This window comes from Zingiber officinale, chromosome 7B (assembly GCF_018446385.1).
Source record: "Zingiber officinale cultivar Zhangliang chromosome 7B, Zo_v1.1, whole genome shotgun sequence".
In the NCBI taxonomy this organism is placed as follows: domain Eukaryota; kingdom Viridiplantae; phylum Streptophyta; class Magnoliopsida; order Zingiberales; family Zingiberaceae; genus Zingiber; species Zingiber officinale.
This window is the reverse complement of record NC_055999.1, coordinates 80,004,980-80,030,542: the sequence shown is the minus strand read 5'-3', so window position 1 is coordinate 80,030,542 and position 25,563 is coordinate 80,004,980. Positions and strand designations below refer to the sequence as shown.

Below are 25,563 nucleotides of genomic sequence, written 5' to 3'. Positions count from 1 at the left end.
CTAGGTTATAGGGTTAAAGTTCGGAATGCCCCATCATACATTTTCTCATACTTTAGTCATTACACTAATGGTTAGTATTCATTTGTAATTTACTTCTTCTGTGTTAGCCTAGGGACGGGTTGACAGACCGTTGAAAGTGAATGAATCACCTTTTGCCACATCTATAGTAAGAGGAGAGAGTTTTTTGCCCAAGACTAAGGTGTAACTATTAGACTCTCCAAACGATTAATCAGACATTAAGAATCAAATTTCAGTTGCAATGTATAATGAGGATTTTTCAATAGTACGATAACAAGTTTAAGAAGACTAACCATTTGAATTAGCCTCCGTGAATACTTCTTGATTTATCTAGTGATCGAGATGTTACGAGCAGATCTAGATATGATATGACAGTCAAAGTCAAAGTGAGGTGACAGTCAAAATCAAGGGGAGGTGGTAGCCAGTGGGTCACTCTTAATAGGGCTTTTGCTCCTCGTCCAGCGCTAAGGCCTTCAGTATGAGGACGACCGACCAAAGAGCCGGTCGGACCCAAGGGACCTAGTGCTCCATTCATGTGCTAAGACACCTATTATATATCCAATCAACTAATAGTCGATCAAGTTTAAGGGATGGTCAACCTACCACAAATCCGGTCTGTCATAAGTTAGGCTGGATTTAGAGGACCCAGCTTCCCATTTTCATAATACAGTGTATGGTCGGGTGGCCCTTAAACCGATCAAACTTAGGATAATCAATACCAATACATACACATAACCTGAACAGCCTTACTCCAGACAAGCATAAGACCCTCCTTCATATAGCCAATTGATCACAATGTCAATCAGGTTTATATAGCTCAACATTCTTGTCTCATATATATACGCAAGACAAACGCCAAGCAATTCTCATTACAAATTCGATTGGATAAATGTATCGATCGAATCTTTCGGGACTCAGTTCCCCATCTTTCAAAGGTAAGTCTCCTATCATAGGACTGACCAGACCTAGGGGACTTGACATCACACAATATATATAGCTCAGAGGCTGAATGGTCTTATGGGACTCAATACCCTACTTACATATCGATATGCCAGCATAATATATAGTCGGTCGGCTAAAGGTCCGACCGAAATATATTTAGGGGCCAACATTGTCCGAGAATCACAACCACCTATCAGAGAGTAACCACCATTTGTCAGAAAATATTGTTTAGTTACAACATATGCATTCAATGGAACCTTCTTACGAATGCGACTATACAACTTCTATCATTATTGTGGAGGTTACACGAGACTATTCATATACATATAACAGAAGATTTCTCGGAGGATAACTATAAAAATTCAAGATTATATACCTTTCATTATCCGAAATCTTCTGACATCGAATATTTCTTGTCACTTCATTATTGTAGAGTTATGAAAGGTGATATAAAAAGGGAGTTCTTTCCACCATGCAACATTACTCTTTACTATGCTCACTTAATTTTACTGCTCTTCTCCTTCATATTTCCCTCGGCCACTATACTGACTTGAGCGTCGGAGGATCTATGCCAGGGACCCTTTCTTTGATTTTTTCCTTAATGTTCTATTGGCTCTTTCGACTGTGCGCAAAAAGGAGCCAAAAGGAATGCTAGATGCCATCATTTCTTCGTAACTAAGTCTTCTTCTCCAAGTCAACGTGAGAGTCACCTTTCCCTGCACACCATCTCCTCAACTTTCAGATAAGATCAAATTTGACATCGTCTGTGGAAACTTTCACCTGAATCTGAAATATAGAGATGGAAGAAGCTGGATGATTCATCACTGTCACCCAGTCTCAAGAGGATTTTGAATTGTTGGTAGTTGCCCAAGCATAAAGGTTAATGCTACAGCAACAAGAGATTGCCACCGATAGGTTGCTGCACGATTCGGCCTCGTCAAGGACGGGTCCTCATACTAGAAGAGGAACCCGAGTAGAAGGCCCAACTGGGTTTCAGCCAGTTCCTCCTCCACCAGCGGCTGGTTTTGTACAACCGCCCATCCAATCAATCACCCTACCGCTTGTGCCACCATCCCCGATAGCACATCATCGATCACTATTCCACACTCCTTTCGAGGAGATGGGTCGAGAATAAAGGCCTCAAGTATCGTCTTCTAGAGATGCGCCCGTGCGATATTTGCACAAAGGGAAGGCCTCGATGAGTAGCGGTTCTCCCGAGAGAATAAACATAACATTCTCCCATGAAATATTAGAGGACAAGCTGCTAAGATACTTCTGACCCTTGATAATAGGGGAATATGGAGGGGCAACTGACATAGAAGACCACCTCCTCAAGTTTAAAAATAGTCATCTTTCATCAGTACATGGATGGCGCAAAGTGCAAAGTGTTCCTCACCACACTGTTTGGCTCGGCATAGAGGTGGTTCAACCTACTACCAGTTGAATCAATCTACAGTTTTAAGAATTTTTGCAAGGTTTTTCTTCACCATTTCGCTAACAGCCGCTATTACCACAAAACCACCCTGAGCTTCTTTTCTCTTAAACAGGGGTCTAAGGAGAGGTTCAGGGTCTATATTAAAAAATTCAACCAGGTGGCCATGGATATCTCCTCAGCCATCCTTGAGATCTAGTAAGTGTCTTTTCTCAAGAGTTGGCAGACAGTGAGCTTTTTCACTCCCTAAGTAAGAACCCCCCAAGGAACTTTGATCATCTACTTGACCGAGCGACCAAGTACATTAATGTTGAAGAGGCGTAGTCTGCCCAGAAGAAGGAAATTACCATGCCTGCTCTAGCACCTAATCCAGAGCACTGTGCTCCTCCCCCGCCTCTTCCTCATAAAGGACCCCGAGCGGACCCTCAGCCTCATAACCAAGAATCGTGACGTCAAGATGTACAGCATGTGGAGGTCGAACGGAGGAGCTTCCCTGAGCCCCTAGATGAGCTCCACCCAAATTTTATACATACCATCAATCAGAGACACACAACACTCAAGATTGCTATCATTACAATTTAGAGAAGCACCAGGCAGGTAACCAAGGGTTCCACTGATGCTCGCCATCTCCTAACCTCCAGCACTATCAGTGGCCAAACAGCCCGCCTCGAAGAGAATACCAGGGTGCCAAGCATCGCTAAAGATTCCCCAGCAACAAGAGAACCGGGCCCAAGCCCCCACCCTAGTGCAGCAGGAGCATCCCTCGACTCGGTAAGAGTAAAACTACAATAACGCCGCTTTGGGGGATATTGGCATGATCACAGGAGATTCGACCGATGGAGATTCCATCTAGCCAAGAAAGTCATACGCCCATCGACTGGAGACCCATGCAATCAGCTGTAGCCAAAAGCAAGCACAAGGGCCCAAGATTAGTTTTGGGCCCAAGGATTTAGGAGGGGTCAAAGTACCCATTAATCATGCTTTAATTATTAAGGCTATCATAGAAAATTATAACATATATCATACTTTTGTTGACTCAGATAGCTCGGTCAACATTATTTTCAAGAAGGTGTTCGAGTAGCTATAGATTGATAAGAGAGAACTCTGGCCCATGATGACGCCACTATACGGATTCACGAACAATGAAGTTCAACCGCTCAGATAGATTAAAATGGTCATATATTTGGGAGAAGAGACCTTGATGAGGACGCGTCGATCGACCTTCATTGTGGTTGACACGCTCTCTGTATACAATGTGATCTTAGGCCGACCAGCCTTAAATGAGTTCCAAGCGGTCATATCAACCTGTTGCCAGAAAATAAAATTCCTTGTGGATGATCAAGTAGGGAAAGTCAAAGGAAACTAACTGGTGTCGCGTAAGTGCTATGTTGATATTATCAAAATTGAGGCTCGAGCAGTACTGAAAAACCTAATAGATGGAAGTGGGTGCCATGCTGGAGGAGCCTCTGAACTCAAGAGTACGACTATAATGAATTAGTTTATCATAAATATTTGCACTTAATAAAAATGCAGACAAATTTATCTTAAAAAAGCTTATCTATTTTAGACTCCCGAGTTGTTCGGCCATATTATAAGCAAGCATGCTCTCGTGCCATGTCCTAGACTCTCAAGCTGTCCAACTAGGTTATAAGCAAGCATGTTCTTGCACCATGTCTTAGATTTTTGAGCTGTTTAGCCGAGTTATAAGAGAATATGCTTTCGTGCCTATATATTTTGGACTCTTGAGCTGTTTGTCCAAGTTATAAGTAAGCATGCTATAACACTTATATATTCCATACTCCTAAGTTGTTCGGCTGGGTTATAAGTGAGAATACTCTCGCTTTCGACCGGGTTATAAAAAAACATGCTCTCGTGCTTATATATTTCAGACTCTTAAGTCGTTCGACCGGGTTATAAAAAAACATGCTCTCGTGCTTATATATTTCAGACTCTTAAGCCGTTCGACCGGGTTATAAACGAGCTTGCTCTCATGCTTATATATATCCAGACTCCCAAGCCGTTCGATCAAATTATAAGCGAGCATGATCTTGTGCCTATATATTCCAGACTCCTGAGCCGTTTGGCCGGGTTATAAGCAAGTATGCTCTTGCGCCTATATATTCCAGAATCCTGAGTTGTTTGGCCGGGTTATAAGTGAGCTTGCTCTTAAGCCTATATATTCTAAACTCTAGAGCCGTTTGACCAGGTTATAAGCAAGCATACTCTCGTGCCTATATATTCTAGACTTCCGAGCCATCTGGTCGGGTTATAAGCGAGCATATTCTCGCGCCTATATATTCTAGACTCCTGAGTTATTTGGTAGAGCTATAAACGAGCTTACTCTCACACCTATATATTCCAGACTCTCAAGCTGTCCAGTCAGGTTATAAAAGAGCATGTTTTTGTGCCTATATATTCCAGATTTCTGAGCTGTTCGATTGGGTTATAAGTGAGCATGCTCTTGTGCTTATATATTCTACACTCCCCAGTCGTTCAGTCGATTATAAGCGAGCATGCTCTCGTGACTATATATTTCAGACTCCTGAGTTGTCCAATCGGGTTATAACCAAGTATGCTCTCACGCTTATATATTCTAGACTCCCAAGCCATTTGGCTGGATTATAAGAATTTTTTCTCTAATGCCTATATATTCCAGACTCCTGAGTTGTCCGACTGGATTATAAGCCAGCATGCTCTCACGCATATGTATTCCAGACTCTTGAGCCGTTCGATTAAGTTATAAATGAGCATGCTCTCAAGCCTATCTATTCCAGACTCCTGAGCCATCTGACCGGGTGATAAGTGAGCTTTCTCTCATACCTATCTATTCCAGACTCCTAAGTCATTCAGTTGGGTTATAAGTGAGCTTACTCTCGTGCTTATATATTCTAGACTCTTGAGCCACTTAGTCATATTATAAGTGAGCAGACTCTCGTACCTATATTTTTTAGACTCTTGAGCCATTTAGCTAGATTATAAGTGAGCTTGTTCTCGTATGTATCATATTCATATTCCACTCAGGTTAATTTCTCACTTGGCTCGGTTATGCCACTTGGAGAGCAGAGAAATTATTTCTCCCAACTTTATTATGTTGTTGATCAAATTACAAGCGGGCTAGCCTACGGTCTAAATATCAAACTCCTACTGCAGTCAGAATAATTTTTCCACCTGCCTTATTATTATTGTCGGTTTGATTATTCCACTCAACGTAATTATCCCACCAACCTATTATTCAGCTTGGCTTAATTATGATTGTGATCACTTACGCGCCTAACCTCTGAATCTTCATTTATTGTACCTTTCTTATGGGGAAGCATTCATTTGGATTTCATCTTACAAAGGAGGTATCAACAAATTGTAAAAAATACACAAAGACAAGTATGATTTAATAACAGTCAATACATATGTTGTATTTAAGTTCCATTTCCTCCCTTCAGCGATCACAAGGCACAAAGATAAGCATATTATATGTTCAACCAAGTTTATTTAAGAGATATTTTAGGAGTCATTGGCGGTCTATGAATTGTTTGGGTGATTCTGTCGATAGGTAGCCACCCTCACATAGTTGTTGGACCACCCGTTCATCTCCAATAGTGAGCATCCTTACAGTGATGAGGCAAATTTCAGGTCAAACTCGCAAGATTCGAGATAGGATTTCCACCTAATCTCAAAACACTTGTCCTTTTTGGTCTTGTAAGCTGCCAACTCTAATTTAACGAACTCTAGTTCGGCCTGCATCAAGTCCATCCATGCTTCCTGTGTGTCTAAGTTTCTCTGCTGCTCTAATATTAATAGATCTTGGGTCGACAGTTCTTTAGTGTGCTCAGTTGATCACGAGGCATGAGCAACCTTGAGTTCCTCCAACGGGGTGATTTTTATGTCAGGTCAGAGATTGTCTTAGCTTTGATTGTACTTTCTACTCAGAGCTTGGTTTCGTTGGTCGACAATAGGATTTCCAATTTTCTTTTGTCCGCCTATTGAGAACTCAGTAGCTGTTGAGAATCCCTCATGGTATCCTCCATCTCTGATAGTAGCCTAACCTGAAAGTCTACTTCTTTCTGCAACTTGACCATCTTAGCGCTTGGCTTAGACACGGATAATTATAATTCCTCTACGTGCTCTCTTAAAATCTTATTATCCTGCTCTAAGTCCACCACTAGGTGACTTAAATTTAGCCTAGTAGCATAATGCTGAAAAGAGTAGCAGTGAGAAGTTTTATTTACTAAAAGAAATCAAATTAAGAACTTACCACAGTTGCGCTCTAAGTATATTTATTCGCATGCTCAGAAATAGAGAAATCCCTCAGCCGTCTTCTCGCATTTGTCTAAGCCTCAGCTAATGAGCCTTTCATCTTCACCACCCCGTAAGATGATTGAGTTGAGACCATTATTGGTGCGGGAAGCATCCGACAATCGAACCTGTGTTTTGATTATGTCAAAAGGTCCAAAGTTAAGTTGTTTTATTATCTAACGAGTTTGATTGAGATTGTAAGAAAATCCTAAGTGTACTTAGAAAAAAGTCCTAGCTGCGGTTAGGCAGGTGGAAAACCCTAGGGGGTGGTAACCCTAGGTCCTAGGAGGTGGTAACCCTAGATGAGGAAAAGTTCTAGCTGCGATTAGACAAAGGGAAAACCCTAGGGGACGGTAACCCTAGGTCCTAGGGGGTGGTAACCCTACGTGAAAAGTCTTGGCGGGTCGAGGGCTTGGGGCAAAAGTCCTATAGTAGTCGGAGACTCTAGGTGGAAAGTCCTGGTATTGCGAACTAGGTGGAAGACTGGATGGGTCGTGGAGCAGACATCCAGCAGAAAGTCCTAGAGCCTCAGGTGTTGAGCAAAAGTCTAGTCGGTCTAGAGGACTGGTCTGACCACAAGTATACTCTCCTGAGTGGAGTAGGTGAGGATGCGTTCCCCGATTAGAGAACAGTAAGCGTCGATTCGACCTAGGATTTCTATACGAAAATCTGAAGTCAGAATCTGACAGTCCAAAGACTATCAAATGGTTTGTTTATCATGCCCGTATTATGCTAACTTTGTTTTGCAGGGTATAGTTGGTTTGTTGGATTAACGTATCTTGCAGGAAGCGAATTGGACATCTTTGGCTCAAATGAACAGTACCCGAGGCGCCTTTTATAGAGCTTGGAGGTACAATGGGTCGCATGCGGAGACCTCCTCGCAGCAGGGTGTGAGGGCACCCTGGACACTGGCGCGAGGGTGCCCTCCAAGGTGCGCTCAGGCGGATAAGCAATGACCTGTTTAGAGCTCATCCACGTTGCGAAATCGGCAGGGTTGAGGGCACCCTCCATGTTGTTGGAGGTGCCCTCCACAGGCTTTATAAGCAGGTCTTGAGCAGCGGCTTTATAACAACACAAGATAGCGATCTTTCTTCCGTGTGCTGCTCAAAGGATGATCCGATAAAGCTGTAACAATACAACGACGACCATAAGCTTCAAATTTCTTTATTCTTAATTGCCGGTATAAGTTTTCTGTACTGCTTTTATATTGTACTTTCAAGTGTAATTTTCTAGACTTATAGTGATTGTCTACAGAAAGTGATCAACGATCGTCGGTCTTGGAGTAGGAGTTGCCACAGGCTCCGAACCAAGTAAAAGAAACTTGTTAGCGATTGCGTTGATTTCTTTTTTATATTTCGCTGCATAATTATGAGTTTTCTGAAATGAACAAAATAATCACGAGCGCTATTCACCCCCCTCTAGCGCTTTCGATCCAACAATCCCCTGTTTAGATGGTAAACCAAAAGTGAAGTAACATTAACGATATGAATCGAGATGAGAGCTCGACCTTGAAGAAGAGGTGCTCAGAGTAAGGCCCGTTGTTAGTGTCGGGCGTATAGAGGATGAAGGTCTATGAGTTATCTTGGTCGGATGAGGCGGTTGTGTAGGTATAGAGGGCACAGAAGAAGGACCATATGACCTTAAGATGATCGGCTTGGTCAGAGGACGGCTAGTTATAATTGAGTCTTTTCCTTGAGTGGGAGGAACTCGGGCGTACTAACAATGATCTTCTCGGTCACCAAAACATTCGAATAGAGGCGAAGCATCCGGTCAACACCTTTCATGTCTAAAGGTAAGTGGCGTATTTGAGTATGAAGATAAAGGGGTGGCAAAAGATATTCGAGGATGGACAGGTTGTGGAACTTCTTTCCCTGCCATGCACTTCTAAAATTTCCTTTCCTATTTAGTTTAGTGTGGCGTCATTCAGCCGGGAGGTTTTGGAAAGGAGAGCATTGGATATGACCATCACTATAAAAAGAAAAAGAAAATGTTTCAGCTAGGAACAAGAGAAAAAGAAAGTTAAAACCTCTTATCAAAGGAGTTGTCTAGCCCTATCTGCATGTGGCTTAGCCAGAATATGTACAACTTCCCTTGGAGTAGCATGGGAATGTCAAACTATAGGCTAACTAGTTTCTTTACAATTTCGTTAAAGGTCATCTCCTTATAGAAGTCACCTAACTCAGGTACAGGAGGAAGAAATAGCTACAACTCGGTGGGCCAGGACACAAGAGTCGAGAGTCGAATAAAAAAGTATTTTCCCCTTCACTCAACGTCGTGATAAGGGATTTTGTTAAAAAGAATAACTTTTGGGTGAGTGCAGAAGCTAAAGAGACCATCAATTATTTGATGAGGATAGAAGAAGTAATAGAATATTCAAGGATTTAAGGAAAACCCAAATAAGTGAAATACAATGATGACCCCGCATAAGATGCAAATAGAGTTGAGGACTAATTATGGCAAAGGAAGGTGGAAATATCGACTTACCATGGATCCAACCACCATGGATATGATATTCTTGTTGAGGACTAATTATTTTTAGAAATCAAGAACATAAAGCTAGATATGATATTCTTGTTGCTAGGAAAATTTTGTGCACTAGATATATGGATCCAACTACCATGGATATGTTAGGGATTAGGAATGACGTGGATTGGATGATTAGCTCCTTTGATTAGCATGACATGATGTACACATGTCTACCGACTTACCCTCGCCTAGTCCTGAAATTTTTAAGTTCAATTGATGTTAAATTTTCTTCTGAGGATGTCTACATTGGGGTCATAACTTTTAGGTTGATGAACAAAGAAATTCGGTGGACGTTTAGTGATTTTAATATTTGTTTTGGTTTACCTACTGGAGGTGCCCGTGGATTTGATGATACTATAGACTGGAATAGATTTTGGGCTTTAATCACGGGATCAAAGAACCCTTATGAACCATTTAGAGCAAAGGCATCACGCATGCAAAATCCTACTTTTAGATACCTTCTCCGAGTGATGAGAAAAACAATCTTTGGTTGAGATGAGAGTGATGGGGTGGTTAGGAAGGTAGAGCTTTATTCTCTTTGGGCGATGCTAAATAAAGTCGACTTTGATTCTGGGTTTCATTTCTTACAAAACTTGTTAAGAGCAGGTAAAGCATCTTCGAGGATGATAGTGTTTGGCGGTTTAATCACCCAAATAGCAATAAATCTAGGTTGTGAGCTTGATGGGCTGGAGATCGTTCATGGTAATGATAAGATTGACATCGACTCTTGTCTTGCAATGAAGATGATCTGTCGGGACGAAAATGAGTTTGCTTTCCCTAGGAACGATGGTTTCCCATTACCCCTTCCTTGTCCCAAGCGCACTTAAGTTCGCAACCCAGCGAACTGGGTGATCATTGATTCAGAACCCAAGTTTGTTCCCTCCCTTGTAGAAGATACCGAGCACCACTAAGAACCCTCATCATCAGGACTCCTGCAACCCTCCGGATATCCGGAACCTGCTAGGTACTCTTTCGCTTATGGTACGGGACCTTCAATATTTGATTTTTCTGATTTCCGTGCCTCCTTAGACTCACTTCATGAGAAACACGCTACCCAACAACAATTGTTGGAGGGTCGCTTCAAGTTGTCTGACGACCAGTATAGGGAGGTACAGGACCATTTTCAGTTTACTAGAGACTTTCATAGCCAGGTGACAGGATTTGTTCAGGATTATGAGGTTGAGCAGGAAAGAATGAGGAATTTCATGGATGATATGAATATTACTAGACAACAAGTAGACACTCTTTACCAATATCACCAGCACATTGGTCATCTCCCTGGTATGCCTAGATTTCTCTGCGGCACACGACGGGGACCCCCTTATCCCCCTCCCCCACCACCATTTTGATTTCATCGGGACATTGAAATGTCTAAGTCTGGGGGGTGTTGTTCTTGCATAACCTGAGTCGAGTCGAGTCTTTTTCCTTATCCTTTAGCATATTTATTTATTTTGCTTTATCTACTTGCATTTCATTCTATTTTTCAGTTTCATATTGCACTTTCTTTTCCCACTTGTAGTTTTTCATCGTGTTTATTTTGAATAGTTTTGAGGCATATTTGAGAGCATCGAACCTTCTACTTCTTCTGCTGACTTGTCCAATAGCAAAATGACTAGCACGTGTATTTTCTATCATAGAGATAGTGTTAGTATGTTTGGTGTACCTCCTTTCTCTATTTTTAGTAGCATGAAATAAGCTAAGTATTGTACGGAGTTTAGTATAAGTTTTTCCCTAACTTTAAGGATCTTGCTTTCACTTCACTTAAGCTTGAAAAATATAAATATTTTGAAATAGTTATGATTCATCCAATTTATTTAGTACTTGTGTTCCCATAGAGATTCCTTAGTTACATTTTGGTTACTGAATGACCTCCGATCATGGAAGCTCATTCGGAAAAATCTAAATCCCAACATTTGCATCTTGCATTTGTGATTAGTGCTTCTATAGCATCAAAAAAAAATAATAATAAAAAATAAAATAAAATAAAATAAAGGGTTGAATAAGGGATAAAAAATAGTTGTCGTGAGTGGAAACTAACAATTTATCCTTTTGAGACCGAATTAGGTTACTGGGGAAATAAATGTTATTTTTCTCTTGATTCCGAGTAGTATCGTTTGAGACCTTGTGTAATTTAATGGAAATGAACCAAGTGTGTGGCAGGTAAGTACCTATTACCGGGAACATTAGGAACTCAATTGTATGACGACTTGACTAGGACAGAAAATTGACACTTGAAAAGCTTGAGTCACTCTACCAGAGACAAAGGATGACATGGTCGTGCGGATCTCACATGGTCGTGCCACTCTACCCAAAGAAGGAGAGGGGCTGGCCGTACGGATCTCGCACAGCTGTGACATAGGCCGTGCGGCGCCCGTGCGGCGCCCGTGCGCTAGCCTATAAATGCTTATGCTTTCACTCTTTGAATGATTTTGCTTGTCTTGTTTCAATTTCATATACATGAGGTTTGTTTGTCATATCGTATTAATTGATTGTGTTGGGATTGCTAATTTCGTAAAGAGAGGATCTTAGATCGTATACCCGAGGGGCTCTAGTGACAGGGGTAATCCATTCACGGACATCTATGACACTCCCTCGAAAGGAGAGGTAATTCCTCCACAAGGAAGTAAGAAACCAAACCAAATCTCTATCTCTATCCTTAATGATACCGACCAGGTTTGTATTCTTATGATCTACCGAGGCGCCCTAGTGACGGGGATTAACCATAGCAGGATTTCACAGGGATCTTCTCTGTTTAGTGGTTAGGGGTAGTAGCTATAACTTTCGACAAGTATATGTTGATTGACAATGAGGAAAGGATAGAGCATGATGCATTAGTTACCATCACAACGAAACCGAACTCCTAGAGCTCTTCCTAAACCAAGTAAAACTCTTTTTCTCTTGCTAGTTCTCACATCTATTTCCCAAGTTCTTTTCTTCTCAAGATACAGTTCACTTACAACCATCGATAATTTAACTAATTCTATGTGAACAATCACTAGTGCTTATAACCAGTCCTTATGGGATCGATAATCTTTTATTACTGACGACGTATCTGTGCACTTGCGGAAGCGTAACAATGATGCCCGAGGTTGCTAAGTTCCCCATGAACAGTTTGTCTCCATTGACTTTTTTCTGTGGAGCAGCTCCTTGTTGCAGCAAACATGTCTGGTGGCTCTAGTATCGGTCCACCATTGCCACGGGTTTGAACCCATCAGGTTCAACTCAGAGACCACAGCGCAGAGGTCATCCATTTCTGGTCCCTCGTTTAGGTTGGCCTCCTGCTTCTTCAGCTTCCTGCACTTCGAAGATTTGTGACCCACTCGGTCACAGTCGAAGCACTTCCCAGAGAACTTCTCGTTGCTGATGCCTCCTCTGGGTCCCATCTTCGAAGATTTGGGGTTCTTCCATTTCGATCTTTAACCATGCTCGACCACGTTGGCTTTCACAATAGCTTGAGAGAACATTTTCCTATCTAAACTCTTGTTGTCTCCTTCGATGCAAAGTCTAACAATGAGTTCCTCCACATTCATCTCCTTCCGCTTGTGCTTCAGGTAGTTCTTGAAGTCCTTCCAGCTGAGAGGCAGTTTCTCAAGGATAGCAGCCACCTGGAAGATTTCACTCAGAACCATCCCTTCTCAGTGGATCTCATGCAAGATCACCTAAAGCTCCTGGACTTGGTTGATTACCGTCTTGGAGTCAACCATCTTGTAATCCAGGAATCGACCCACGATGAACTTCTTGGCCCTTGCATTCTCCTTCTTGTACTTCTTGTCCAGGGACTCTCACATCTCCATAGTCGTTCTCTTCATAGTATACACAGTGTACAGCAAGTCGACAAGGTAGTTGAGGATGCAATTTTGGCAAAGGAACTCAGAATGAGTCCATGCTTCTACTGCACTGATGGTTTACGCATCAGCATCCTCAGCATGCTTGGGAGGGTCCTCGGTCAAGAAACGAGCCAGATTGAGCGTGGTCAGGTAGAAGAACATTTTCTGTTGCCACCTTTTGAAGTTTAGTCCATTGAACTTCTCTGGCTTTTCCCCGTGACTGATTAGCATAGTTCTAATCGGGGTGGAGGGGGCCTACACGTGTTGAGTCTGTTGCACCTCAATATTCTATTATGTGTCCAACTCAACAGAATCGAATTTGTTTCAAGATTGTTTGTAAAAATAATCTGTTGTCGAAGATTTTTGGGGACTTAGTTGAATTTAAAATTTCACAGAATTTAAATTCACTTAACTGTTGAAATGACCTGAGTTGATAATCTCAGGCTGCCAGCAGGAGCTTGTGTCTATCAAGTGCTTAACGCATCCTTCACAGTGGCCGACCGAGCGAGTTAGTTGCCGAACGAGCGAATCGAAGGCTTCTACAAACCGAGAGAAATAGGCTAAGGCCGACCGAGCGAAGCTTAAGGCCGACCGAGCGAATCGAAGGCTTCTACCGAGCGAGTTGCTACTGAACAACAGAACAAAGCCTAGAAAGCAGTCGGACGAGTGAACTAAGTAAACTAAGGCATGCGACGAATGCAATTTTCTTGAAACAGATTTGCCCCACCTCTGGTTGTGTTTCGAGGCTTTTTTGGGTCGTCTATTTTCCAGGATACAACGGTGAACCGTGATTCTCACCAAGCACTAATGATCACAACAAATAGAGAGGTACCCGACTGCTATCACGGGCACTCTACCGAGTAAGAAATGCCAATATAGAGGAGATGGGGAACGTGTGTGTAACCTTTTTCCATATGATCTATCAATAACAACGTTAATGATCATTACTCACCGAGATATAAAATGTCAGTTTTTCACTCTCTGCATTAATCTTCAATTTAATGCTTCGGTTGCAAGTAGAAAAAGGTTCATGTGGCAAAATGTTGGTCCGACATTGGCGCACACAGATCATGCTCACACACAAGTCAACTTGATTCAGTGCAATCCAAGCCCTACATTTGCACCCCCTTGCACGCCCACGCATGAGAGGGAGCCTTTCCCCATGCATTTGTTCACATCATAAAAGTATGTGAATCAATATAAACTAACCAATTTGCCTTGAAGCTCCCAATGTGGGACTAAAGTCTCATTTACAATAGAACTTCTTTCTACTTCCATCTCTTCTCCATTCACATATATCCAACAGCTCCCCAGTCACCCCTCCTGCCCAGCTTAACCGTGATTTACCCCCTCTGAATATCTGTGGGGCCGGACCCAGGGGGCCGCTAAGGTGACGGTTCCGCTTTTTACAACATATATCCAACAGCTAGATTGGCTATGAAGATCAATTGTTGACGCACTACTATAAGTGTTTTTGGATTTAGGGTGAATTCGAGGGAAGTTTGTCTATCTCCAAGACTAGTAGGGTCTAAGTGGTCTCCACATTTGGATTAAAAAAAAAAAATAGAGCTCGATTCCAGGGGTGTGATATAGTAGTAAAATATTTAAGAAAACATTTAAAACATCTAAATCGGAATCTCAATAGGAATAAATATCCTGAAGATTAACCTCTAAATGGGCATATGTTGTGTTTCCAATTTAATTGATAAACGAATTAAGTGAAAGGTTGTCTGCTTTCCAAATTAATTGTGGAAGACTCAAGTTATTAAAAAAATTAGAGATCCATTTCTAAGTATATATAAATTGTATTCTAGACTTATTAGATAGATGAATCATGAGAAATTTGAATATTTAAATTATTTTTTTAAAAAATAATGAACAATAATAATAGATTATGCTATTATGGTACAACTACATCAGATAGGTCTACATAAGTTGAGTGCAACATCATGTTAGGACTCAAAGCTGATGGGTGAATGTCGAACTTCACCAAATTGATGGAGTTTGGTCGATCAGCTGTATCAGACTCTTCAATGGTCTGAGTCGGAGATTGCTTTGAGTTCGAGGTAGATTCAGAGAAGGATATTTGATAGTGAGGTCGGCATGAGCGTGATTTCATGCCTCAAAATAGTACCATGGGATCTTATTTATAGGTCTTAGAATGCACACCCTTAGTTGCGACATCCTCCGGTCCAATATTGAGGTCGTAGCGGCTCCTATATATGACATTGGATAGATGGAGGAGAAAGAACGAGTCAAAACGATAACAATTGTCATTATATATACTCAATAGATCAACCACACTAGCTAGAGAAAACTTTCCCCTTACAAAGAACCCACCAAGAATATATTGTGAAAGGAAGGTGACTATGAATAAATAACTTTTCAAAGAGAAAATTAATCCATTTTAGTGAGCAAGCAAAGAGTAAGTAAAGAGTAAATAATCTTAATGAAGGTTCATGCCAAACTTTTAAATTGGATATATAGCTTGGAGAGTCGAGTAATCAAGATTTTCTTGATTTCTTTGTTTGTTTTTTTTCACGCTGCCACTAAAGTTTTGAGTCATAGGAAGTAGACCGTATATCCCGAAGAAACTTCTACTTGTTTGAATTGAAGATCTATCGTAAGATAAACACAAGTCCCATTAGCGAAAAATCTTGCCAACCAAAGCCCTTAAGAGATTTTTCTAAAATTTATTTAGGCACAAAGTAGGTAATATCATACTATTATATATATTTAAAGTAAAAAATATCATCCTATTATGAAAATATATAAATTTTTTTTCTGAACACTTGACATTAAAATTGATAACATGAGAAACATCTGAAGAAGTCTTGTTGCAAGTAATAAAGTGAGTCATTCTCAAAAATCAATCAACAAACACCACAACAGAATCATTCTTCCTTTGAAAGGCAAGTCCAAGATGACCAATAGAGCATAAGGCATGGGCAAATGTGTGTAAAGACTAGGATTTTGTAGACAGATAAATCATGAGCGACAATATATTTAGTTTAGTAGTAGTCTTTTGCATGGGAAAAGTTGGGTACCCAATAAAATATTTTACACCTGTTAAAAATTGATCTTAAGATTTATTGAAACAAATACTCATGTAAATACCAACTGTACTGAGACTGACTAATATTTTATGAATGAACTTTTACAATATGACATGCATGATGCCTCTAGATACAAAGTCTAATATCTTTAGTTAGAAAGGACCGATAAAAATGCATTAACTTAATTTTAATTTTACGAATGCTAAAAATTTTATCTCTATCAAAATATCCATTAAGTCCACTTTCATCTTCATAAAGTTTTTTAGCACTTTAATGTGACCACTTTTACTTGTATAGTAGTGAGAAAAGAATATCTTCAAGATACCAAAATAGTCAAGACGATGATAATGTGTCTGAGACTTCACTCCCCAATCAAAAAACTTTGCGACCAAAGTAGTGTTCAACGTTGTCTTTAAAAGCGACATGAAATATGAATCATAGGAAAACTAACTTGCCAAAAAAAATCCTGATTAAACAAAATAAGTTCATGATGAAAACTAACGACACGTTTTGCATAAATGAAATGAAAAAACTAAAGGAGAGAAATAATTTTTTTAAAAAAATTGATTTCGCGATTATACTAGACTAAACAAGGAGTTTTGGTAGTCGAATGTGCCCCTACTTGGTCCTTGGACAACTCTTTTGATGGCGGACATGCTTCATAGGTCCTTCGGTGGACCTCCGGCAAGATCGATTCTTTGTTGCTAAGGAATGTCTCAACTAAGTGCACAAAATTAGATAGAGCAATACTACATTGAGGAAAAGAGAAAAAATACACTCGTATTTAAAAGAAAAAGAAAGAAAATAGTAAAATTAAGATAGACAAGGTCAAAAATGAGAGAGGGAAAAACAATTAAAGGAGACAATAATCTTTTATAATGTTAATATAGTCCAATAAATATATTTATATAATTTATCTAAAAATGTGGTGTACAATCACAGTAGTGTAGTTATGAAAATACAATGATTAATCATAATTACAATACGAAATATGATTCACATAATAAACTCTTAATAGATTGGAACTAATTAGCTAGGGCTGATGTTACGCTGCATGACCAGTTCTAGTTTAGGAAACAAACACACACACACACACACAGATCTGATCCATCTCATTCACTAGGTTAATTAGATTATATTGCATGCCTAGATCGTAATCTTTGTACAAGAACTACGATCGCAAAACGATCGAGAAAGAGTACCACTGATCATAATTAATTAATAAAGTTACCTGCAAGATTAAGATCGATCGAGCTAAGTCATGGCTGCTTTGGCTGGAAGAAGGAGGGAACGACGTCCTGCAGGAGGCCGCAGTCCGGCAGCTGAACCGGCGGCCGCCAGGGATTCGACTGCGAGAGCTGCATGCCGCCGCCGTCTGCCATGCCGGTGAGCGCTCGCATTTGCTGCAGGAGGCGGCTGCGGTGGTGGTGGATGAAGTGGTCCGGCGGCGCTGCCGCGGCGGAGAACGGAAGCTGAGGCGGAGGTGCCGTGGCCGCCGGTAGGTAGAGCCCTCGCTGCGCGGCGGCGGGGCTCGGGTGGGTGTGCTTCCCTTCGTATGTGGTGATCACGGTGGACGGGTCTTGGTACGATCTCTCCACTCTCTTCTTCACCGGACACTTGTGCGTCGTGCAACGGTAGTAACTTCTGCGATAACGATCGATCGATCAAATTAGATCAACCGGCAGTCGAATTAAGAGATGGGGAGCTGAGGAGGGATATTTCATGTGGATAAAACCTTGGGAAAGGGCTGTTTTTGACTGCCTTTTGGCCGTATTTTCTCCATCGATAGCCGTCTTCCAGATGATCCACCTCGCTCTTGGTCATGAAGGCGAAGCGAGGTTCCCTGTGTCTCTTTTCTCCCTTTTTCTTGGCCTTGTTCCTGCACCACATGCAGATCGAGTGAGCTAGAGCTATCAATCGCAAGGTATAGTAGGTTTTCGATAGTTTCCATCTCCGCCCAGATCTCTGTAATTTAATTCAGCTAGCTTTAGATCCAGCTAGAGAGACCGATCGAGTGCAAGTTCGATCGATCGGTTTTAATTTGTTATAGGCAACCCATCGATCGAAATTGATATATCTTACGCACGCTTTGAGCTCCGATTTGTCGGCGTCGGTCGCCGCTTCTGATCGCTCTTTCTGCCTCCCCTCGTTGAGCATCTCCCCGTCCGCCGCCGCCTCCGTCGTCGACGACGACGCCGCCGAGCAGTTAGCCGACACCGGGGACGACGACGACGACGAGCCTCCAGTTGGCGGCGTCGTGGCCGCTTGGATGGGGCCCCACTTGACGCCGCTGAACCCGACGTCTGGCTGCCAGCATGATTCGTCGAAAGGGTCGGCCAGGTAGTAGTCGTCGAAGGCGATGAGGTCCTGCAGGCTATCCGACACCGGATTCTGCCCGGTACTGGCCGGGAAGATCAACGAGAGATCTCTGTCGAGAGGGTAGCCGAAGAGCCCCCGATCATCGCCGCCGGACATGGAGAGGTCGAGACGTCTCGACGGTGGTGGCGAGAAGAGAAAGTGGAGGAGAGCAGAAGAGAGAGGCGAAAGTGTGTGGGTTTAGATGATAAGCTACTCTCTCTCTCTCTCTCCTCACTCCCTCATTTATCGAATTACTGACTCCATTAATCAATTATTAATATCAATAAAAAAAATAAAAATAAATAAAAAACGGTGGAATAGTCCGCGGTCAACAAGAGAAGCTGTATGTGAGTCAGCGGCCACCGGCCACCGGCGGTGGGTCACGTGGCCGGGGGGAGAGCGGGGCGAGCAACGGTCCAAAGAGTTGTAGATCTCTTCTTGGATTCTGCTCCCACGTGTCAGTTAACCACACGTTCCTGAGGCCGTTTGGCCCACCGTGACGACCCCGCGCGCGTCACGCGATGTTGACCGCAATGTGCTTTGGAGCAGCGAGACCTGCCGTCCGATCATCATCCAACGGTGCGAATGATGTTTAAATTAAACTTACGATATAGTAATTTAATAAATTATCCCTTCAAAATTCAATTTTATTAAGGATAAATTAAAAATTGCTTCTATAATATTAGACTAATTGGTTAAAAAGAATATTATATATATATATATTCAAAAAATATATCTGGATATTGGAGTCAACATTTTGTCAGATATTTGAGGGAGATGGGGTAATTAGTTTTAAAGTGGATGAATGGATGCAATAAGTCAACTAATATAGCCAATCTATCACAATTTGTCTTGATCTTCTAAATAATTAAACTTGAAAATAAATTGACTTGCATACAAACGAAGTCGCCTCACACATGCATGTTCTTTATTTTTTTTATTTATTTTTATTGTTTTTAGTTTTTGTTCTTCCCAAGACAAGACCTACAAATATACCTACTACAAGAATCTGCACAGTTCACAAGAATGTTTGGTGAGCAAGCAATTGCGATGGATTAAGCAATGAAGATGGAAAAAATGTCTGTTAAAAGAACAAAAAAGTATTAGAGAGTTGAATATCAGGAAAGAAAGATCATGATTTCATGCATAAGTTAATCAAACAGAAGAAGGTTTATAATTCCTATTCATAAATATAAATACCAAAAATAAGAGAAGAAGAAAATTGAAAGCTTAATCAAGAAAATGACAGAAGATAATAGCAAAGCTGACAGGAGAAGACTAACCACTTGAATCAAGTTCCTTTGACTAATTCTTGACACTGTTAATCAACTTTTGGAAAAAAAAAAATCAAAAGAAGGTACTGTGGAGAAATCTTAAGGATCTGAGAGATTAGTTAGAGAGCTTGAGATTGTTGACCAGATAAATTAACAAGTCAAACTGTTGTTTTCTTAAAGATTAATGTAACTGGCTGTAGGATTTAGTAAAAGCCTGTGAATTTTCAGCATGAAAATTTGTGTTTCTTATTTTCACCTTTCCTTCCATTCCATGCTTTTTCTCAACTGGGGCCTGATTCAAAGAAGACTGATTCCAATAGCTCGAACTATGAATTCTCCCTCTTCCATTTCTTGTTTTCAGAGAATTAATAGGTGCCTCTCATTTTTTTTTTCTCAAACGGATTTCTTGACAGAAAGTTTCACCTCTTGCAACGATCTCATGCAATATTACTCTGAATCCGAAGACTGGACTTGGTCTGAATTTCTAGAGCCCTGGACCATAAATTCAATAAAATTCCCACAGTGCATCCATGTCTGATAGTGTCAAAGACATCAAGTGGAGAAAATTTGGAGAAAAAACTTAAACAAAGATGTCTTTCATCTTTTTCTGCATTCAAAAGGTGTCATATGCATAGAAGACTGCACCCACATCAACTAGGTCAAAGGATGACCCTTCTGCCAAGGTCTTTTTGATCAAAGTCTTCATTACTTTTTATGAACTGTGAGCACACTACAAAACATATATAATCAAGCATTACATTGTATATAATATGTAGCAGGTGATGCCATTTCCAACCTGAAGTTGCTTTTGACTTCTCTCCTCTTGAGAGCTTCAAGGAGTTTTTAAATAAACTTATTGTTCCCATGAACTATCCTCCAGTGATTTCACACTTGGTTCTTGTTGAATGATTAGCTTGTGAAGCTAATGGAAACAAAGGAAGCCCCCACTTCACATGGGAGACATAATTCAGAGGGATTCTTGAAGTAAATTCACTCAGACAAACAATTCAGTCATAGAGAACAAGTCAATTTCCACTGTAATGTCAGAAGCCAGCATGCAGTGGCCCCTGTGCCATCACTCACCGCCTTTTATTTGATAATTTAAACATCTGCTCATCAACTCAGTTCACAATTGACAAACAACACTCATTCATTGCTAGGACATCGAAATAGTATCTGTGTTGGATTGGTGCAATCCTTGCTGATAAAAGTAGGATGTCCTTGGAGCAAACAAGAGCATTGCAGAGAGAAAACATTAGCATCCAGTATCTGAAGGGCAGTGAGCAATATGCACCACGGCAAGTTCCTGAAACACTGCATGCCATGTATGAAAATTTTTTCACTCCCTGTCCATGATTAAAGCACTGCTCTAACTTGTTCTAAGATTAAAAATTTCTGTCTCTTCTGTGACATGGTGGCAGTGCCATGAGCAAGCTTCTGAAAGCTCTGGACATGCACTAATGGAGGGCAAAGGTGAAGACATTTCTTTCAGCATGGATTGCGGTACTGCACATCGTGTGGGAGAGGAACAAGTATGATCAGTTTACTGATGTCCTCCTGCCTTGATACATGTGCTGTCAGCAAGAACAACAAGTCTCTTAAATCTAGAATTAAAGTTGCATGCAATGAGAACTGAGAACTTGTCTTGGAGCAACCTTGCAAAGCTGCATACACACTTCAGTTGGGGCTGCCAAGCTGCCTCAGATCTGTGACCACAGAAATGTTAAGGATAAAAAAAAGGAGGCTCCACTTGCAAGCAAAAAGTAGAAAAGAACAAAAAGTAAAGATGTGGGAAACAGGATCTAATCTATCTTATAATTGAAGGGAGAGGAACTTTGAAGGGTATACATTCTGCTCGAATAATATCAGTTTGCTCAGTTGATAGGATTATGATGTGAATTCTGTTGTATGTTTGCTTGAAAAGTGGCATGCACTATACAGATCCTAAAAAAAGGAAAAAGTAGTGTTCCAAAGTGGCGATGTAGTTGGGTTTCTGCAACTAGTTTCTATGATGGATTTTGTGAATTAGAAGATTATTATTATTATTATTCAAGTTTTGTTATGTTTCCTTAGATCTACAGTTCCAATTAGCAAACAACAAATAATATTATTATTAGTTGGGTCATGCAAACCAGTTGAATCAATCGTGCAGTTGGAATGATGATATTGGTCATACCAAGCGAGTAGGTAAATCGTGAGAGCTAGACTAAGTCAAACAAAATATTTAAGTCAAAATATTATTTACATTTTGAATAATTTATGTCCCTATTTTTTAGAACATTTTTATTAATAAATATAAGAATAATAATTTCATATGTATTACACTTCACGAATAGATTAAGGAAAACTTTTCAATATTTATTTTTTATTTATTTTATTTTCTAGAAATAGTCATTCTGCCTTTTTTATATTTCATTATTGAACCAAATGCACCACAAGAGAATGAATGTAATTTAAGCTAAACAAAAGTGTAAAAAGGGAATTACATTAATTTCTCTCATCCAGTTCCATTTATCTCATTTGTTAGAACAAAATTTAAAAGAAGTCCATAACCGTGCTATTTGTATTTGTGCAATGAATTCAAACCTCATTTACCTCTAGATTTGTCCATATGAGTAAAAATATGATCAGACGATTAGATACTAATAGTTGTTCAATCTAATGATAAGTAAGTTTACTTTTGGCAAAAAGCTAGGGGTTTCAAATTCATATATAACCTTAACGGCCTCCAGTGTCGGCTCCACGGATATGGAGGGAGGTAAATGAGGTACACAGAAGTTAGGCAACTGATGGGGTAAATCTCAAGTCATCAGTTTCTGAGAATTGACCCTTGGCCATCACGACAAAGATGTCATCTGCCCAGCGTCTGCGTTATGCCCTGGGAGCTCAAATTTGTATATAATGATACTATCTAGAGTGGTTTAACCTTGTCACTTCCACATTAAATAGGCAATAATCTCACATCTAGTGTAGTTGCATGGGAACACCTCTCGATTAATATAAAATTTTTTTTAAACAACTAGACAAAATTAAATGAAAGGAGACAAGGGATAAAAGAAGACGATATCCCTCTTGCCCACCCAAGCTCCTCCACCATGGTTACTCAATGGAAAATGTGAGAGGAAGAGGCAGGAAAGTGACAAAAATATTACATAAACCGTGAAACTTCATGTGTAATTTTGAGTCTTTTATGCTTCTCATATATTTCATTCAAGTAATTAAACTCTTAATGTGCAAGCTTTATTTGTCAATAATTTATCTTTAAGGTGTTAAGGGCTCATCTCAGCCATTACAATAGATCTTAAACTTTAAGGTGATAGACTATGAAGGATATTCTTGTTCAGTCTAATTGAACTTATAATTAGACGCATGCAAGATATGAACATAGAAAGAAATAGCCTCCTCATAACTCTTTCTCAACAAGTTATCCACAGAGATTACATCAATTAAGAGCAAAGAAATTGGGTGTAGTATCTTAGGTGATGTCCCAGACTGTATCCTTTAAACTGGTATTTGTCTGCAACTTACTCATAATCTATTTCTGAAAAACATTCAGGATTCCAAACATTGTAGAACATGCGGTAAGTGTAAAATATCACTATTTTGACTTAAATTTCCTCCTTCAATTTTATTTAGAGAACTTTAATTGCAGGCCATGCAAAAAATGATGTGTGACTACAGGGAACAGGAAAGAATAAGAAAAATGGGAACATCTTTGAGAGATGCAAATGACTTCAAAAAAAAAAATTCCTTATGTTTTTGCACGGAGGCAAGAGAAACTACTACTCTGGAGAAAAAGGAATATTTACAAGAGCATGCTTCATATCAAAATGATGTAAATCACATGAACAACAACAAGAAACTCTAGAAACCAAAAATTATGGAACCACTTCCTCCTAATTCCATGCTTCACACACTAATTTGCAGAAAGTGTATTTAAATAAAAGTGATCAGTAAATTTGTTACCTCCAATTTCAACTGCTGAGTTGCATGTTTCAGTTGCTATGACTGCCAAGGATTTGGTCTGACAAACTGTGGAAAAGGTGGGCTCGCCCCAGAGCAAAGAGGAGAGAGATAGACAAGAAGAAGAAAATAAATCATTACCTCTGTCACTTTGTATTGAAAATAGCCACTCGTGTATTGCATGTTCATGTGTTTCTCTGGAAGTCATCCATGTCTATTTAGTTCACTGTAAAGCTTGCTATGGCATTTTTAATCCATCTTTTAATCATTTATAATTATAGCTAAGAACCTGAAACAGTTAATGTATTAATGCTGCTTTATAATAAATGTCCTTCCTGCAGAAAAAATCACCCATTCTTTCTACCAAAATGGACATTTTTACTAAACTAAAGCAACACTGCTGTTGGAGTTCTATAACTTTGAAAATGCTCAACTAGTTCTAAAACTCCATCTGAAAGGATATTTTGAAAAAAGGAGATCTCAAGAGTGCAATTATCTTCCCAAACCTTCCAACAAAATTTTCAACAAAATAAAACCTATTAGTGCCCCTATCTGATATTGGAGAGATAATGCAACTCATTTGCAGGGATGATGTGCCCCTGATTCTCCATCTTCACTAATAAATCATTCTCCTTTAGGAGATAAAAAAAACATCAAACTGTTCATAGTTGTTCTAACAATGAACTATAAGTTAAATATCTCCAAACAGAGGGCAATGAACTCACTCAGCAAAGCCTTGAAATATAAGGATTGGGTGTCCACATTGCCAAGGATATTCTCATCATGGACTCGAAAAAGTGTGAAGCTCCAATTTAAAAAGAAGTGTGAAGCTCCAAATTCATGGATCCACTCGTTAACAACAGTGATTGACTAATTGGATATTGTCTTTGGCAGCAAATTTAATTAATGAATGACAACTCCTAAAAGCATTCTATATGTTTCATGCTTTTTCCCAAACTAGAAAAACTAGATTAGAGATTTGATGAGACTGGGATTAATTATCCTTACAAAGCCTTGAAAGAGATAACACAATTTTTCCAGTAACTGAAGAAGCTAATAAAATCACATTGGAATACCTCAAACCTCATATATGATCCCTTCGAATGACTTTTTTCACTTTATTTGCCAAACATCAGGTAAAAGGAAACAATACATCACAATGTGAAGTGCACTTATTCCTACGACAGGTCTCAAATTTTATCAAATGTTGACTTTTCCAGCAGAGACAAAGTGCCTCCTCAAGAAAAACAAGTGCCAAGTTTCACCCTGGAGATGGATAAAACTTACAATAACAATATTAAATATCAAAATAAATTTTAAATAATATCTTGAAAACTTAGACACATTATTTCAAAATAAGAGTGCTGGCTTACCAGTATCCATTAGGTAGAGCACCAAGGTTCTTGCTCTTTCAAAAACATATTTCTGTGTATTAAGTATCAAAAATCTTGTACAGCATGAATTTGCTAACAAAATTAGATATGGTTGACAAAATACTCATTTGAAGAGGTTAATCTTGGCAATCCTCAAAATAAGAAGGCCTGCAGAGATGCTCAATGGCATAAATCAGTTTCCTCCTTGGCCCAACTGCATTTGCACCCATATCTTTGAGTTTGCCCATTGTAAGATTGACTAACTGATAGATTCCTACCTTTTCCCTCTCAAAAATACATATGAAACGCTCAAGCCCTTGAGATAGCAGCCAGGTTCTGAGCCCACCTAATAGCTGGAGCTTTCTCTCAAGGTTCAATGCACGCAATTTGTAATCTACAACATGTGACCTAACAACTGGTAGCCTCCTTAGACTTGCTGCAATTTTGTGAGAGGGCATCATTGTTTGCTTTTCAAAGTGAGCCACAATGTTTTTGTTTTGCAGA

General features: G+C 40.0%; 1 protein-coding gene and 1 long non-coding RNA gene across 4 annotated transcripts; both read right to left on the bottom strand.

Moving 5' to 3' along the window:
* Positions 1-16,978: 16,978 nt before the first annotated feature.
* On the bottom strand, positions 16,979-18,677 carry LOC122003856 (WRKY transcription factor 71-like). 2 transcript variants are annotated; one of them, XM_042558849.1, is made up of 3 exons: positions 18,174-18,677; positions 17,827-17,970; positions 16,979-17,735 (listed from the first exon to the last, which is right to left on the bottom strand). In XM_042558849.1, the coding sequence occupies exons 1-3, from the start codon at positions 18,564-18,566 to the stop codon at positions 17,346-17,348; spliced, it is 927 nt and encodes a 308-aa protein (XP_042414783.1). In that variant the 5' UTR covers positions 18,567-18,677; the 3' UTR covers positions 16,979-17,345. The 2 variants fall into 2 exon arrangements, with proteins under 2 accessions (XP_042414783.1, XP_042414784.1); XM_042558850.1 differs by having other exon boundaries at positions 18,178-18,677.
* Positions 18,678-20,052: 1,375 nt separating this feature from the next.
* Positions 20,053-25,201, bottom strand: LOC122006105. 2 transcript variants are annotated; one of them, XR_006118628.1, is made up of 4 exons: positions 25,060-25,200; positions 23,690-24,952; positions 21,379-21,429; positions 20,053-21,297 (listed from the first exon to the last, which is right to left on the bottom strand). It is a non-coding gene; the product is annotated as an uncharacterized LOC122006105 (long non-coding RNA). The 2 variants fall into 2 exon arrangements; XR_006118627.1 differs by having other exon boundaries at positions 23,690-25,201.
* Between the last annotated feature and the right edge of the window lie 362 nt (positions 25,202-25,563).

Excerpts from the sequence above, each read along its gene's own strand:
- LOC122003856 (XM_042558849.1), bottom strand. The coding sequence starts at position 18,566 with ATGTCCGGCGGCGATGATCGGGGGCTCTTCGGCTACCCTCTCGACAGA. Across the intron at positions 17,971-18,173 it reads AATCGGAGCTCAAAGCGTGC|GAACAAGGCCAAGAAAAAGG; the intron begins GTAAGATATATC and ends CATGTGGTGCAG. Across the intron at positions 17,736-17,826 it reads AAAAACAGCCCTTTCCCAAG|AAGTTACTACCGTTGCACGA; the intron begins GTTTTATCCACA and ends TCGTTATCGCAG.